The 15,741-nt window shown below is 34.1% G+C and overlaps 1 protein-coding gene and 1 pseudogene across 1 annotated transcript in view; one reads left to right on the forward strand and one right to left on the reverse strand.

The window, feature by feature from the left end:
* The first annotated feature begins 2,705 nt into the window (after window positions 1-2,705).
* On the forward strand, window positions 2,706-4,315 carry LOC131043358 (putative xyloglucan endotransglucosylase/hydrolase protein 13; annotated as a pseudogene).
* A 5,751-nt stretch (window positions 4,316-10,066) lies between these two features.
* The window catches only part of LOC131043386 (large ribosomal subunit protein bL28c), a 48,640-nt gene continuing 42,965 nt past the window's right edge, over window positions 10,067-15,741 (reverse strand). The window contains exon 2 of the mRNA XM_057976577.2: window positions 10,067-10,596. Coding sequence (XP_057832560.1) covers window positions 10,364-10,596 — 233 coding nt within the window. The 3' untranslated portion in view covers window positions 10,067-10,363. The remainder of the gene's footprint in view (window positions 10,597-15,741) is intronic.

Raw genomic sequence — 15,741 nt, forward strand, 5'->3', positions numbered from 1 at the left:
ACCTCGAGACTTCGGGATTCCAGAGTTCCGAGGTAAAACCCAAAAGGGACCTCGGGACTCCGAGATTCTAGAGTTCCGAGGTCGACACCAAAAAGGGAAGAAAGAAACTAAAAAGGGGGTCCATATTTTGACTCAAGGAAACCAAATGGGGAAACAGATATGCTAGGCATAATAGGTTGGTTCACTACTTTCAGGAATCTTTAGATTGAGGATGGACCAACAGTGTAATATTGGATGCACCAAATTCTTTTATTGATTGTTTTATGGTATACTTGACCCTATTGGGTTGAGGATGGGCCTCGATGTAGAATGGGATATATCAAATCCTCTTTCCATTTATCTGCTAATGTAGAAGACTAGGGAAAGGAATGAGACCCACGGTGTAGTGTGTAATGCACTGACAATCCTTTCCTATCTAGGATGTATTTTGGACGGGTGTTAATTAGCCATTGTATATGAGTCGATCATTATTATTTTTGTGGTGCTTGTAGGAGCCATTCATTATTATCTTTGTGGTTCTTTTATATGAGTCGGTCACTATTAGATTTGTGATGCTCATATGAGCCAATAACTATGTATTTATGATGCAACTTAGAGCTACTAACTGTGTATGTGATGTATGTTGGAGATAGTTAGCTTGTGTACCTAGGATCAGTATGAGCTAATCCTTTGTTTATATGTGACAAATTGTCAAGACAATCACTTTGTGTGTGAACTATGATATGACCCATGAGCATGTTTGTACACTAATGATTGGTAATGATGGGTATGGAACCAACACTTGATAGCAATGATTATCCTTCTATTGTAATAGAACTAAGCTAATAGTTTCACTTAATTAATAGTCAAGGTTTAAAGTGAGATAAATAATCTTATACAAGAGGAGAGAATGAACTCCCTCTAACATTTGAGTGCAAACTACATAGTATTTGATTTACCACATGGGAATACATATGCAAGGTCATCATGAGTGAACCCTCAAGACTTAGGTTTAGATCTAGAGATGACCCCACCATCTTGGAGCTTACCATTTTTTAGTGTAAACAAAAGTGGAGGTGATAATCAACACACATAAGCTAGAACAAAGTTGCTTGGTCAATTAAGTTGGTAATTGGTGTGAAGTAAAAAATATTGTAGTGGTCGAGAGGCGTATTTTATAAATGGTGGGCATTTGTTGTGGTCATGTCATCAGAAGGCAATGGGAAAATTAGCCATCTTGTCATAACCTTGGGCTAATAAAGGAGATTTGTGATGATAAATAAAGTTCATTGAATAATCCAAGTAGGAATCCATACAAGACAACATGAACCACCATTACAAAATTTCAATAAGGCCATAACAACACATTTATATGATCAAATCCCTACCATAATTTCTCTAACTGGTACATGACATAGGGCTACAAGGGCATATAGGCACCTTGAATGAAAAATCAAAAATAATGCCAAGGGACTTTAATTCTTAGACAATAACCTTTCACTTTATATATATGATAGGCTCCTAATGGTGTTTTTCAACACCATTGAGTTTCAAACATAGGTGTAAGTGCTTTTGTAAATTCCTAAGACCAAAGGATGTGTATGGACTACATTATTAATTTATGGAAAGTGGAACACACTCTATATGCAACCCTATCCAAAAGTACAAAAAAGTCCTTGAGAAATTTCTTAGCAACTAAAGTAGCATTGTTCCAATGGCAACACGGATAATGATGTTGAGCATACATTATAGTAGAATATAAATCACCAACTAAATCCAATTAACAAATTAGAACTAAGGGCTTCTAACCATCTCATTTTCTTTTATTATTTTATAAATTCATCTCCATTATTTTTTTACATTTTGATGACACCAACATTTTAAACCCCCTTACTACTTTACCTTAATATTTGACCTTTAAATTTTCTCATTTCTAATACTATACATCTATTTCTAAATCTGATCTATATGTTTTTTTTTGTTTTTTTTTTTATCTAATATCCCTTCATTGATTTGTACCTTATAAATCCTTACTTTTAAACATTTATTTCTAGATATTAATCATAAATATTTTTTATTTTAAACAAACTCTCTACTCTTCCTGTATAATTTATAATATTTCTGCTAATACGTGTCTTTATTATCTTGGTATATCTAAAAAATAATAACTCTATGACCATACTGCACTTCCTTAAATGGCTCATGATATGACTGTATATAATAACCGATGATTCATCTCATAATAGTCATTCCTATACATCCATTAACACTCTCATGCATGCACTTATTACCGATATATGTTGTTTCGAACAAAATATCGCTTGCTTAATTGAACATTCTTTACCTTCTCTATTCATACAATTTACAATTAGACTAACGGATTTCCTGTAAAGCATCTATTTCTCTCAAAAAATCGGTCCGTGGCAATGATAAAAATCAAAACCAAAAATATATATCTTACCGGCCATTAACAATTGTGGATCTCACCTGCGACCGTATTGTTTAAAATGACCGACTCCATTCAAATTGAGCACAGGGATAGGAGTTAAGCCAATAATCATAAACGGCACAGCTACTAGTTTGGTATTTCCCCATACAGCTGGGTCTTAGTCTTCTTACAATTTCTCTTATTTATGAGAACACCCACGAAGCCTTCTCCATTCATTTGCTCTCATTTTTCCTCACCGTTGAGAGCATTTCAACTACATTAAGCCAAATCCATGGCTATGGCTTCTTTCATTCCTTTCTATTGTATTGTGGGTCTGCTCTTGTGTACTGCAACTCCAATGGTTTATGGCAACTTCTACCAAGATGTAGACGTCAAATGGGGCAATGAACATGTTAACATATTCAACAGTGGCCAGGATCTGCAGCTTACTCTTGATCAGGCTGCTGGTATATTTTATGCAATTTAGTTCAGTAAAACATTATATGCTTATATGTGTTAATAATGTCAGTGGGATGTTTTGCAAACAGGTTCGTTAATCCTGTCAAAACAAGAGTTTTTGTTTGGGAAATTCGATATAAGTATGAAGCTAGTCCCTGGAAATTCCGCAGGCACTGTCACTACATTCTATGTGAGTAATATAGTTTCATTTATATAGTAATGATCAATTATATATAGTTGATTAGAGGGAACATCTTATACAGTAGGGTTGTCTATTTGATTTCTGTTTAAGTAGTAAATACTAAGTTTTTATTTTTTTAGATGGTTTATCTGAAATCATTTTAATAAGTAAATTTTAATAGAGAACATTCTATTTGAAGAGTGAGTAGGATTGTCTATTTGATTTTGATTTAAGCAACACAATCTATATTTTGATTTATTTTAGTGTTCATCTTAAATCATTCTAATAAGTAGGTATGATTTCATGAGATCATACTATAGATGGATCCTACTCCAAAAAGTGAGTATGATTTCAAATAATCTACTAAGAGATGGGTCTTACTCGAATTTGGTTTAGATGCACCACCTAAACTTCAATAGAAGGGCCACTTTTCGAAGTTAGTATATTGATATCAACTGTTTATTGTGAGTGAGAAAGGATTTAACCATCTGTGCCATACTAGTCAGCCTCAATTGATTAGCTGCAATTAATTGTAAAGCATCATGATCATCTAACAGAGTTATTTTTGCAGCTTCACTCTGGTGGAGACCAACATGATGAGATAGATATGGAATTCCTGGGAAACACTTCAGGGCAACCATACATCCTGCACACTAACATCTTTGTCCAAGGTGAAGGTGGCAAAGAGCAACAATTTTATTTATGTTTTGATCCTACTGCTGACTTCAAGACTTACAAAATCATCTGGAACCCATCTCAGATCACGTAAATCCTTTGCCTCTCTCCATTTGTTTGTCTCACCATATGATCTTATGTGACTAAGCAGGATTTGAATGTTTTGATTCAAAATAATGGTAGATGGAGTGCCCATCAGAGTGTTTCGCAACCATGAAGGGGATGGAGTGCCATATCTGAAAGAGAAGCCAATGAGTATGTTTTCAAGCCTGTTTAATGGAGACCAGTGGGCAACACAAGGAGGCAAAGTGAAAATTGACTTTTCCAGTGCACCCTTTGTGGCCTCCTTGTCAAATCTCACACTTGAAGGCTGTGTTTGGAACGTGGAGGACTATAATGGCAGCCTTGCTTTGTGTTCCTCCACTAACCAGGGAAATCACTGGTGGAATGGACCAGATTATACCAATCTGAACTTATCCCAGCAGGGACAGATGAAGTGGGTTTGGGATAATTATCTTGTTTACAATTACTGTGATGATCTACCTAGGTTCAATTACACTCAACTCCCTCTTGAATGCTCATTCCAAGCCTAAAACTAAAACCCAATTGCAGCAATTTTCTATCCATGGGCAAATCCACAATTTCCCATCCATTATATTTTATTCCTGTTCCTTCGAGATCTCTTCGAATTAGCCTGAGATGAAAAATATTATAGTTCATAAATAAAACTTTTGTTGTTAAAATGTTTTCTTTCTGGTTCAAAGACATTTGTCATTATTACTGGGTTTCAACTGGAACAATTATTTCGAAATAATATTTAAGAGATAAATGGTGATGCTTCGATTATCACATGCGAAGGTATTCTCTAAAGACATAGTAATATCTGCAGTTCAAATACATATTCAGTTCCAATCTTATGTGATCTCTCTTTACTTATGATTTAGAGTTTAATTACAATATTTTTCTTATTAGAATTAGTATTTTTTAAATATATTAATTAAATTTTAACTTTTATTTTAATAATTATTATTTTTTATAATTATGATATATAATTAGTGTGTAAATTATAATAATAGATTAGTCAATATTAAAAGTTGATTTGATTATGTTCAACATTTAAATTAATATAGAAAGGTCATTTTTTTTTTAAGATTTATTATTAGTATAAAGGAAATCAGTTGAAGCCATCAACTCTATAAAATCGGAGATTCATTCAATAATACTAAGTTGTTACAACCTAAAAAATCTAAATACTCAAGTTTTTGTAAAATCCTACCAATATAGAATCTAAGAAAACATCCATAAACCAATACAAAAAATCATAAAGACATCAAATGACAATATTAAAGAAGCTTTACATGTCATCATAGGTGAAGCAAAACAAAACCAATAAAATGCTAAAAGCAACCTGCTCCCCTTTAGGAATAAAAAGTCTCCATGGTACACTAAGACCCCTCACCAATTGAATCCCAAGCTTCTAATCATAGCCTCTTTGGTTCTAATTTCCTCCATCTACACTTTTTAGTAAACTCGTAATTGACTTTTGTCTTCATACTTAACATTTGGGAAATAGTTAGAATATAAAGAGTGTCTTCATATTCTATCACTTCTTACATTTCTCTACAAACTTACACCTCATTACCATTGGTATCCTTACAAAGTCCACCTTCTACAATCTAAGGAATGAAATCCTTGGCCCAAGCCAAGATCCCAATCTTCAATAGAGTTCTATTAAGTTGTTGACCATCTTCCTTATTGCATACCATAGAAGAGATAAGACACATCAAGACAATGCTCATGGTGTCTCCCAATATATTATACATCAAAATTAGGGTGAAAATGTGGTAATGTCTTCCACTAGTGAACAAAAGAAGAAACACAACTAAAAATCTACATAAAAAAACATTAGTATTTGATATAAAGGGGCTTCAATTGAGGCCCCTTAGATTGAAGCATGTTAATACCCGCATGGCACCATGTGGCCCATCAAACAGTAGGAGGCTTCAATTAGATCAAAGTTCACCTTTGAGTAAATAAAGGGGGTCCTAACAAATTGGCTTGGAACCTTGTGAATTTGAAGAATTGACTTAATTTCAATCAAACCTATTGAACCTACTACCTATTTATCTAGTCTTGGCTTCGGTTTTTGAAATTTTTTAAAATATTTTTATAATTTATATATTTTTTATTTTATTGTTTTTAAAATTTATACTTGTTATTTATATTTTATCTTATATAAATTAATATTGATTATTTTTAATTGAAAGTTATTTAAAATTTATTTCATTTTATTTTAGAAAATAGCATAGCTCCGTTCGTTTGCTTGAAAACAATTCATCAATTCAAGAGGATATTGATTTTGGATGGTTGGCTTATTCAACATTTGATAGTCAATGTATAATTTCAATGTCATATCCTTTTTCTTGATGAACAACATTAGAACTCCCCATGGAGACATGCTAGGAAAAATCAACCCCTTCTTCATAAAATATTATATTTGCATATTCAAGTCTTATTCATTCTATAAGGGACTTTAAAAATATGCTCAACCCCTGGAGCTAAACCAATGGAGAAATCGAATTGCCTCTTAGAAGGTGAGCCTACTATCTCTTTAAGAAAGATATCATAAAATTCATCAAGAATTGGATATTTTTTTATTCTAGGATTAGCATTTTCACTACCATTGTCTACCTTTACTAGATATATTTGTCTTCCCTTCTCATCCTCTTGGATTGCATGGCTAAGATTTTTCTCACCATTACTAGTATTTGGATTCTCTAGAGTAGCAGTAGGCTCCCTTGATCATCTAAGCATTCAATCTTCGTATTAAAGTAATCTAGATTAGTGTGTTTCTTACTAAACCAATCCATCCCCATGATTTAGTCACAAGACCCTAGTTTAGTGACCAATAAGTTTACCTCGATACTTAAATTACCTAGTTCAATTTTATCTTCTTGTATGTTGAATTTGATCTTTTAAGTCTTATAAGACCCCAACTCTACCTCCATCTCCTCTCAACTTAGATTTTTATAATCAATATTACTTTTTCTAGCATGTTAGAAGAAATAAATATACCAATTTTTTGTATATCTTCCAAGATAAAAATAGGTTGGCCCAAGTACATTACCTTGAAGTTCTATGAGTGATACTTGATTATCAACTTGACAATTATCTACAATAGCATCATTTTTTGTGATATTATCCAATTTTCTTGGGCACTCACTTTTTGGGGGAATTGTTTGGAGTATGATGGGCACAAAGTTGAGGAGGTTTGCAGCTTTTTATTCCCAATTGGATGGAGAAATAGAGGTAGTTAATATGACCTTGATACAATCCTTCATGGGTACAATCAGGCATCCTTAGTGTTGGGATGAACATTTGAAATACATACAACACTTCTATAGCATGGATATTCCTGATTTACAAATTTATCTCATTTTGAAGCTTGCTTTGGCTATTTTCCAACTACACCTTTAATGTTTGTGTGTAACAATCAAGAGATGAGCTAGAAAAAGGAGATTCAAATTTGGAAAAAGCTAACACATGTTCATTAGCTAAGTTACACAAATAGATCTCCAAGTACAACCAAAACTCAAGGAGTCTCAAACTAAGTATAGTTTTGGCATAATTAACACATGATGAAGCGCAAGTTTTGTGATGGTAACATGAAGTGGATATACTTAGGAAGGAAGAAGCTTCAAGTGTCTTCAAGGAACCTTAATTTTTTTTTAGATGCAACCATTTTGAGATCATAGATAAAGTGGAGCAAAAAGAATTTAGGTTGGATTTCCCTAAATACTTGAAAATATTCTCAATCATCAAAATCAATAAGTTGTGCTTGTTTGAAACTTCTTTGTTGGATCAAGACAATGAGGTTGTTTTACCATCCATGGATAAGTTTACATCTAAGAAGTAACTGGTACAAGAAGATGACGTTGATGTCAATAATAAAGTGATGCAGCCTAGGTATGGCAAGCATAGGACATGGTTGATATATCTCAAATTTCAACTCCCAAGCAAGGCCAAGTGGGTTTCCAAAAAAGTGGGATAGAGACTTCCAAGTTTGAGTTATCCCTAAACTTTTAGAGACCAAAAGCCTCTTGATGGCAAATGTATGAATTCACTTAAAACATGTGACTAGGAGACCCTTTCTAAGGTAAATCCGATGTTTCTTGATACATGGCAATTTGTGAGATAGATTGGAGGGTAACAAGTATGGTGTGAATCACCTTGATATCCTTTCGTTAAGTTGTAAATGTCACCATCAAGTGAAAAGGATGACAAAATTGTTAATTGCAGCAAAGGACAAATGTGTGTTTACCACAGAGATTAGGTAAATACCATTCCCCATGATGATCTAGCAAATGTCATAGTGATCTCTTACTAGTGAAACTGACAATTTTGTTTTGTATTTGGTATTTGAAGGGCTTTTAGCATTGAATCAATTAATTTATCATATGTTCAATTTATATATACAAATGGGAAGTCAAGATTTCATGGTTTCAACCTCGATTGATGCACATATGCAAAGGTTTCATTTGAAGAATAGGAGTGTGAGGTTTACCAAAGCTCCAATTAGCCCAAAATGTGTTGTAACACTTGTCAAGATGCTTTAGATAGTGAATGAAATGCCTTTGGGCATAATCTTGCTAGAATGTTTCACCTTGTTAGGGTTTTCTCCAAGGTACGATTGGTGTCTTTGTGTTCATTATTGTGTATTTCAACTCTATTTTTCACATTCCACATTGCTGCAGGTTGTTGAATTTGAATATATATATATATATATATATATATATATATATATATATATATATATATATATATACATATATATATATATATATATATATACATATATATATATATACATATATATATATATATATATATATATATATATATATATATATATATATATATATCTGTGTGTGTGTGTGTGTGTGTGTGTGAAACGATAGTTTTAGAAGTTTGCAATAGTGAGCTGGCGTAAGAATTATTTTGTGATCACTGAAGCATAGCTTCAATGCCTTTACAATTGGAAAGAATCTCATGAGCATGTTGCATTCAATCCATGGGGATGAAATCATAAGGTCGAACACACAAGTTGAAGTGGAAGAATATTAACTATGATTAGGCTTATGGTTTTGAGCCCACATGTTATTGGAAACCACTTGTTCTTGTTTTGCCTTGTTTCTATAAATCAAGTGCTTGGTTTAGCATTTGGACATGGTTTTGTATGACAAGCAAAGATAATGAAAATTGGATCAAAAACAAAGAATTGAAGACACCTTGAACACAAGTGAAATTTTCATCATATCGTAATACTTTTGTTGATAATCTATGGAGTGATGTGTTCTTGCTGGATTATTTTTAAGAAATGTTTTTCAAGATATATTTGGTGTTGTTTGAATGAATGCATGGTCTATTTTGTGGTTTTGGATTTGAAAATATTTAGCACAACTCACACTTAGATTATCAATACTATATTTCCCTTCAATTACCAGACTGTCTTACATTTAGTTCCTAGTTTAGTCATCATTTACTTTTTTCCCTCCTATTTAACCCCTAAATTGTCCCTTATTCTATTACTTTTACCTGCCTCCCTCTATTGTCATTTTACTGTGTCCAATTTAATCTATTATTTTATATAGATTGTAGTTGTTAAGTGTCCACCAAAAGAGGGCTTCTATCTTTTACCTCTTGTGACTACAGCTCCCAAGTTTGCTCGCCGTTCTCATTTCCTTTCTATTTTCATGTTAAGATGATTGATACAAAATTCCATACCGCATCCATCTCTTGCTTAGATTTGTATACTTCAAAGTTTATTCTATTTTTTATTTATAAAGTTTTTTTAAAGTATGTTTTCTAATCTTATGCCAAATTTCTCAAATGCTGTTTTTAAACTAAAAACATTTGAGCTTGTATTTAATGTTTGAGGCAACAACGCATCTAACTTTGATGGTAAAGTCTAAAAGAAAATGGAAACCAGTAAATCCAAAACCTTTGAAGCAATTATACAGGTCATAAAACACCCTCCAAGCCAATGCATTTATGCACGGGCCACGCATGCTTTAAAGACCCTAAATGCATAGAACATTAAATTAACGTGCCAAAAAAAATATAAGAACGAATTAATAAATCTTTACAAATAGTCAGATTTCCAAGTGACAAAATCACAATAAGAGAGCATTAAATGCATCTATTAATATAACATCACGACCTAATGGCACAAGACGAATGCTAAATCTATAACATATACTCGTCACATAACCATGATGGCATAGAACTAAATCTATAATACATACTCATCACAAAGCCACACAACTTAATGTATCGCCAAATGATAATTCTCGAAACGCCATATATTCCGATCATACCCAGATGGGAGAAATGTTAAGGTGCTTCAAACAATCAAGAATGCACTAATTCTTTTACGAACTTCAGTGACTGTCTCCCTGATAAAAGTGCCCTGAATTTTCAGTCATCCACAGAATATTTTAAAATCTGGATATAGATTCACAGAAACATTGATCTTCAAGAATTGAAGTTCCTGAAAATTTGAGTCTATATTTTAATAAGCTTGTCTCTCTTTCTCCAAAAATACATGCATTAAGTATTAATTTGATGCACCAGCACAAATCTCACATTTTTCTCAGGTCTATACCAGCTTTCTTGGCTGTGGCATCCAACCCATTCTTTTCAATTGTCCTAATTGCCTTGGTTGATAATCTCAATTTAACAAATCGTTTACCTGTTTCCCACCAGTATCTCTTGTACTGTAGATTGACCATTTGTAATTTTTTGGTCTTCTTATTAGAAAAGGATACCTTGTTTGCGTTGTTTGACCTCTTGCCAGTAAAAGGGCAGACTCGACCTGAAAGAACAAACACACAACTCATATCAATCAACATCCAAATGATTGCCAATAATGTCATTAATCCAACAAATACAATATAAAAATTAGTAATATATTTGTCTACAATAGACACAATCTCACCAAATCTTGGCCTTGATCAAACCCACTAGTATTGCATTAATAAAGCATAAACAATGGTTGCATTAGAAATCCTCTCCCGGCTAATATAACACACATTGATCACTCTTTGAGAGGAAAGATTAAGTACGTTCTTCCAAGAATGGGAATGATGAGATCATGAGAATGAAATGGAGCCTCTACTTGGGTCTCCTCAAATATCATGATGACTAAATATCAGATGCCTACACCGGCTACTTATTTCTGCAATAACAAGACCAAACAGATCAGTCTGGAATGGTCTGAAGTTGAACCTTAGCAAGAATGTCAACTTCCTATACATTGAAGGTGACTACATTTTGATAATCCAAGCTACACAAAAGAAGAATATTTCCAGCTGAAAGTTACACAGCATTATATTTATAGCTGAAAGTTACACAGCATTATATTTATGTCTTTCACTTTCTTCCTAGACTACACAGTATTTGTTTAAAGCATTGCTTCAGAGAATGAGTGCATCAGCAGACCTCTCATCAACTTGCATTAGCCCCATATGATCTAATGTGAGAATGTGAGTCCCTTTTGACAATCTAAGCTACAAGAAAGAAGAATATTTCGAGCTGGAAGTTACAAAACATTATTGTTGAAGTATTTCACTTTCTTGCTGGACTACACAGTATTTGTTTAAACTTAAAGGATTGCTTCAGAGAAATCAATGCATCAGTAGGCTTCCTATCAAACTTGCATTAACCCCTAAGTACAGTTATATGATCACATGTGAGAAGGTGACTCCCTTTTGATGTTCCAAGCTACACGAAAGAAGAATATTTTTCTAGCTGGAACTTACACAGCATTATTGCTGAAGTCCTTCCCTTTCTTCCTGGACCACACAGTCAGTATTTATTTAAAGCATTAACTTGCGTTATCCCCTAAGGACAGTTATATGATCACATGTGAGCTTTGCAATGACTTGGAGGGGCATAGAGCATGTAAAAATTAAAGATCTCACACTCAACAAGTTTATGTTGGTAAAATTCTTGACAACGTGTTTGCAAACTATCCAAAATGAGGTTAAAGCAAGCAACACTGATGTTCATTTTCTACCTTTCAAACCAGTTGATAAACATACAGCACTTGCCCATCTATTATGCAGTACTTCTATTTAGAGGGGATGGAAGAATTGTTGAAAATTGATATAGCTCTCATTTTGCATTGCTTGTATCATGAACTTGAAATTCGGTGAGGTTCTTTACTGTGTTCATCAAAGGTTTCTGTCCATCAAAGACTTTTGGTTCTTGATACAATAGCATATGCAGAACAGGACCATCCCAACGGTAGAGATTAGAATAGGACAAGATACAGAAAGGGCATCTGCTTATCTGAATATGGCAGTAACCCATGGTACTTGCTAGTAGCATAGAACTACCAGATTTTAATCCTTGATGGAGAGTTTCTGATTAAATAAGTATCGAAATTGATGTTGCTATTAGAAAGAGCTTCCAATAAGTACCTCTGAATTGGAAATCGGTATATCTAGGAAGATTTGATCACCATTCCACACACCATAGAACAACGCAACTGTTTAAGACTTTAAGTATGAGACTTGGTCAAGAAATTGGCACCCTCTTTATGTTTGACCTTCACTCTTCCAGTCATGAACAGATATGAATCATGACAAGCAAAGGCAACATGTAAATCTTCTTGGAAACTAAAATCAAATAGGTTTGGCAAGTGCATCAGATGTTTTATCTTCACAGAAATAGAATGTGCATGATCATCAGAGCACAATTGCTAGTTATAACAAAGTCAAAAATGTTATTCAGTTTTTAAAACAGATGCCACTGTTTTAGGTGGATATAGCAGTGTTACCCGGAAACGCATTTCCGGCCTAAAGGCACACATTCCGGAAACGGAAAGTAACTTATTTGAGAAATTTCCATGACTATAATGCTTGTGGGAGAGTTCAAGGGCATGAAATTTTTGAAAGAAAAATATCTATTTGGGAAAAATCTTTTTCAGGCGGGAAGACGGTGATGTTCAAAGAACCTGAGAAAAAGGTCATCTCAGGCAAGTGGATGACTTTGTTGTGACCCTGCCTGATCAATGAAAACCTTAAAGAAAAGCAAAGGCTGAGGAATATTGGCAGAGATGAATCATTACTACAATAGGACAAGGATTGGATGGGGCATATTCTAAGCTGACTTAATCAGCATGCCTGTTCTTGATCGTTTGGCATTTGAACAAGAATCCTTGGGGTGAACCACTTCTCACCAATCTTTGTCATACTCCACAGTCCACAACACACACAACCTGCTAGACCACTGGTAACCTTTTGAAAAAGAGAACAAGTATGGTAAGACTGCCACCATAATCAAGGCAGAACAGATAACAGAAGGAATCAGGGGATATATATTCTCCGGGAGTCCTTTTCAAAAGTACAGAGATTCCTTCAGACCTACAATGAACTCTCACAGCCCTTTTATTTGTGATTACCTGGTAAGGATTTGGTTGAGAGACATCTCATGTTTTGTATCTATAATCACTTATCGCTAAACAATAGTGCCAGAAAGATATTAGACCAGTTCCTTCAGCTGCCTTGGACATATTATGCTCAATTTTAAGATGTCAAATTACACAGAAAAATTAACTGTATATCTGAAACTAGAGGACTACTCTCCAGATGCAAGCCAGATTTCTTTGGCTGCTGCAGACAACACCATGGATAACACTAACTTTTCTCTTTAGATATAGCAAATGCTACATTTCTCTAACGAAGAAAAGAAGTTCCATGGATGGAGGATATTTTTGCTGCAGTCACCCTTGACCACAATATCGTCCACAACTATCAGGTTATTTGGAACAAAAGCATAGTTTATCATCCTGTACAAGTCTCTTACCAACTAAAAACAACCTTTGATGACCATATAAAATGATGAAGCATCAACCAATTTATTTCCCTCAAGGGATCAATCCCTAATAAAGCCTCCGTTCAAATGAACTATTAATGGCCAGTTGCAATGATATATGTTTTAGACATTGGGCCAGTTGCTTGCTCTTAATAGTAAAAACCTGATAATAGTAATTCAAATTCTTAATAATATGGATAAAGGATGCAATTAACATATATTAACTACCCATATATTTAAGGGATCCATATTTCTTTCTTTTAACAGTTCTACCCCAAAAACATGCAACTTTGGATTCATTGAACAATGGAGACATCAAAACAAGGTGGCAACCAATTAGCCAAAGGAAAAAAGAGCTTGGAACAACGGTTGTCACTAATAAGGTTCAAGGAAGCCACATCAATGACTCAAGATTGCCACTAGCAGCAATTGAATGTTACAATTATATCTCAAAACAAGCAACCTGGTCTAGAAAAAAAAAAAAGAAAGAATGCGATCCAAAGTTGCCTATCAATATCAGCAAAAAATTTAATTCCTCATGCATGGACTATTTGTAGCAAACAAATTTTACAAATTTGATTTCTCTTGTAAATCTCAAAAGTCAAAACTAAACTCTGCAACTTAGATATAACTACATGTGACAAATCAATGGTGATCTTATTTAAGCCCATCTTGTTAGTCTATTCCAGTTAGGTCATCCTAATTTCTAAGACACCTCATAACTTAGTGAATGTGCACAATAATTAATAGTGATGCGATTTTTTTCAATTTAGAGTCACAAAATTGGACTAAAATAGGTAGATTATATTCAACATCACCGAAGACCACCTATGACAATGAGTCCACCATTGCAAATTGGCAAGTTCTTGTATGATTCCACAAGACTACGGAATGCTCAAGACCATGAAAAGAAAAGTTTTAATAGCCATACAGTGTTGCAAGAAAGGTGATCAAGAATATAGATTACCTTTTATGTTCAGTAGGCCATATTCATATATAGGCTTTGAGACTTTGCAGCTCATCCTATAGTTCATAAAATCCATATAATCTTCAAGTTAAGTTCAGAAAATAAACACATTAATTAAACAATATACACTCTAAAATATTTAACTCTAAGTTACCGGTTCGGGTTTGGGCACTGGTTTGGATCCGAAGAACCCGGTACGCCGGTACGGCAAAATTTTGAAAAGGGGTTTGAGTTCATTTGGGTTCGTTAGTACAAAAACATGTAAATTTTATATATATATTTGTGAAGCCTATAAGCATGAATTAAAATTTGCATGTCACATAGCATCATATAAACAACAAAACAAACATAAGCTTGTAATCATAGCATCATGATGATACCATAATAGCATCATATGCATCAAGTTTAATATCAAAATGACAAAATATTCAAGTATCATTGTTTCAACTTTCAACAATATAAAGTTTAATCATCAAATGGATCATCTAATTCATCCTCCTCATTGACATTGACATTAGATGAGCCAATGCCACTTTTAGAGGTGAAATGAGTGAATACAATGTTTTAGAAGTCACTTTTAGGGTATAAGTTTCACTTTTTAGCAAGGGGATTCAAAGAAAAATTATATTTTGCATATAATTTGCTTTTTTGGGCCGCCCGGCTGCTCGGGTTCAACTGGGTTCGACCTGGGTTCGCTTGGGTTCGACCAGGGACGAACCACCTCTGGGTTTTTCGAACCCTGGTCGAGCCCAGTCCAAACCGGACCCGAACCAGGAGCCCGTTCGAACCAGAAACGGTACCAAGGGGGTCCAAGGGCGAACCCTGTAACTTATAGATTTAACTTGCTAATCAAAATTAGCTTATATGTTTATTGGTTGTGACAATCCTTTTCAATAATCCAAAAGATGATTCCCCATCATCTATGAGTGCCACTAAATTGAATTACCTAAGAACCAACAAAACATGATGCACGATCAGGTACCATTTATTCATACAAGCCTTTACTAGAGGCCAATCCAATTAGTGAAGAATAATAGTCTGCAAATCAATTTCCAACATTTATGAAACCACATTAATTCGGTGTCCAAGAAACAAGCATGCTCATCAAATGTCCAAAGGAGATAATTTCTCACCAAGGTTTCTCCATATTTCAGGGCTGGGTTGTGAAGACAA

Source organism: Cryptomeria japonica, chromosome 3, assembly GCF_030272615.1.
Source record: "Cryptomeria japonica chromosome 3, Sugi_1.0, whole genome shotgun sequence".
In the NCBI taxonomy this organism is placed as follows: domain Eukaryota; kingdom Viridiplantae; phylum Streptophyta; class Pinopsida; order Cupressales; family Cupressaceae; genus Cryptomeria; species Cryptomeria japonica.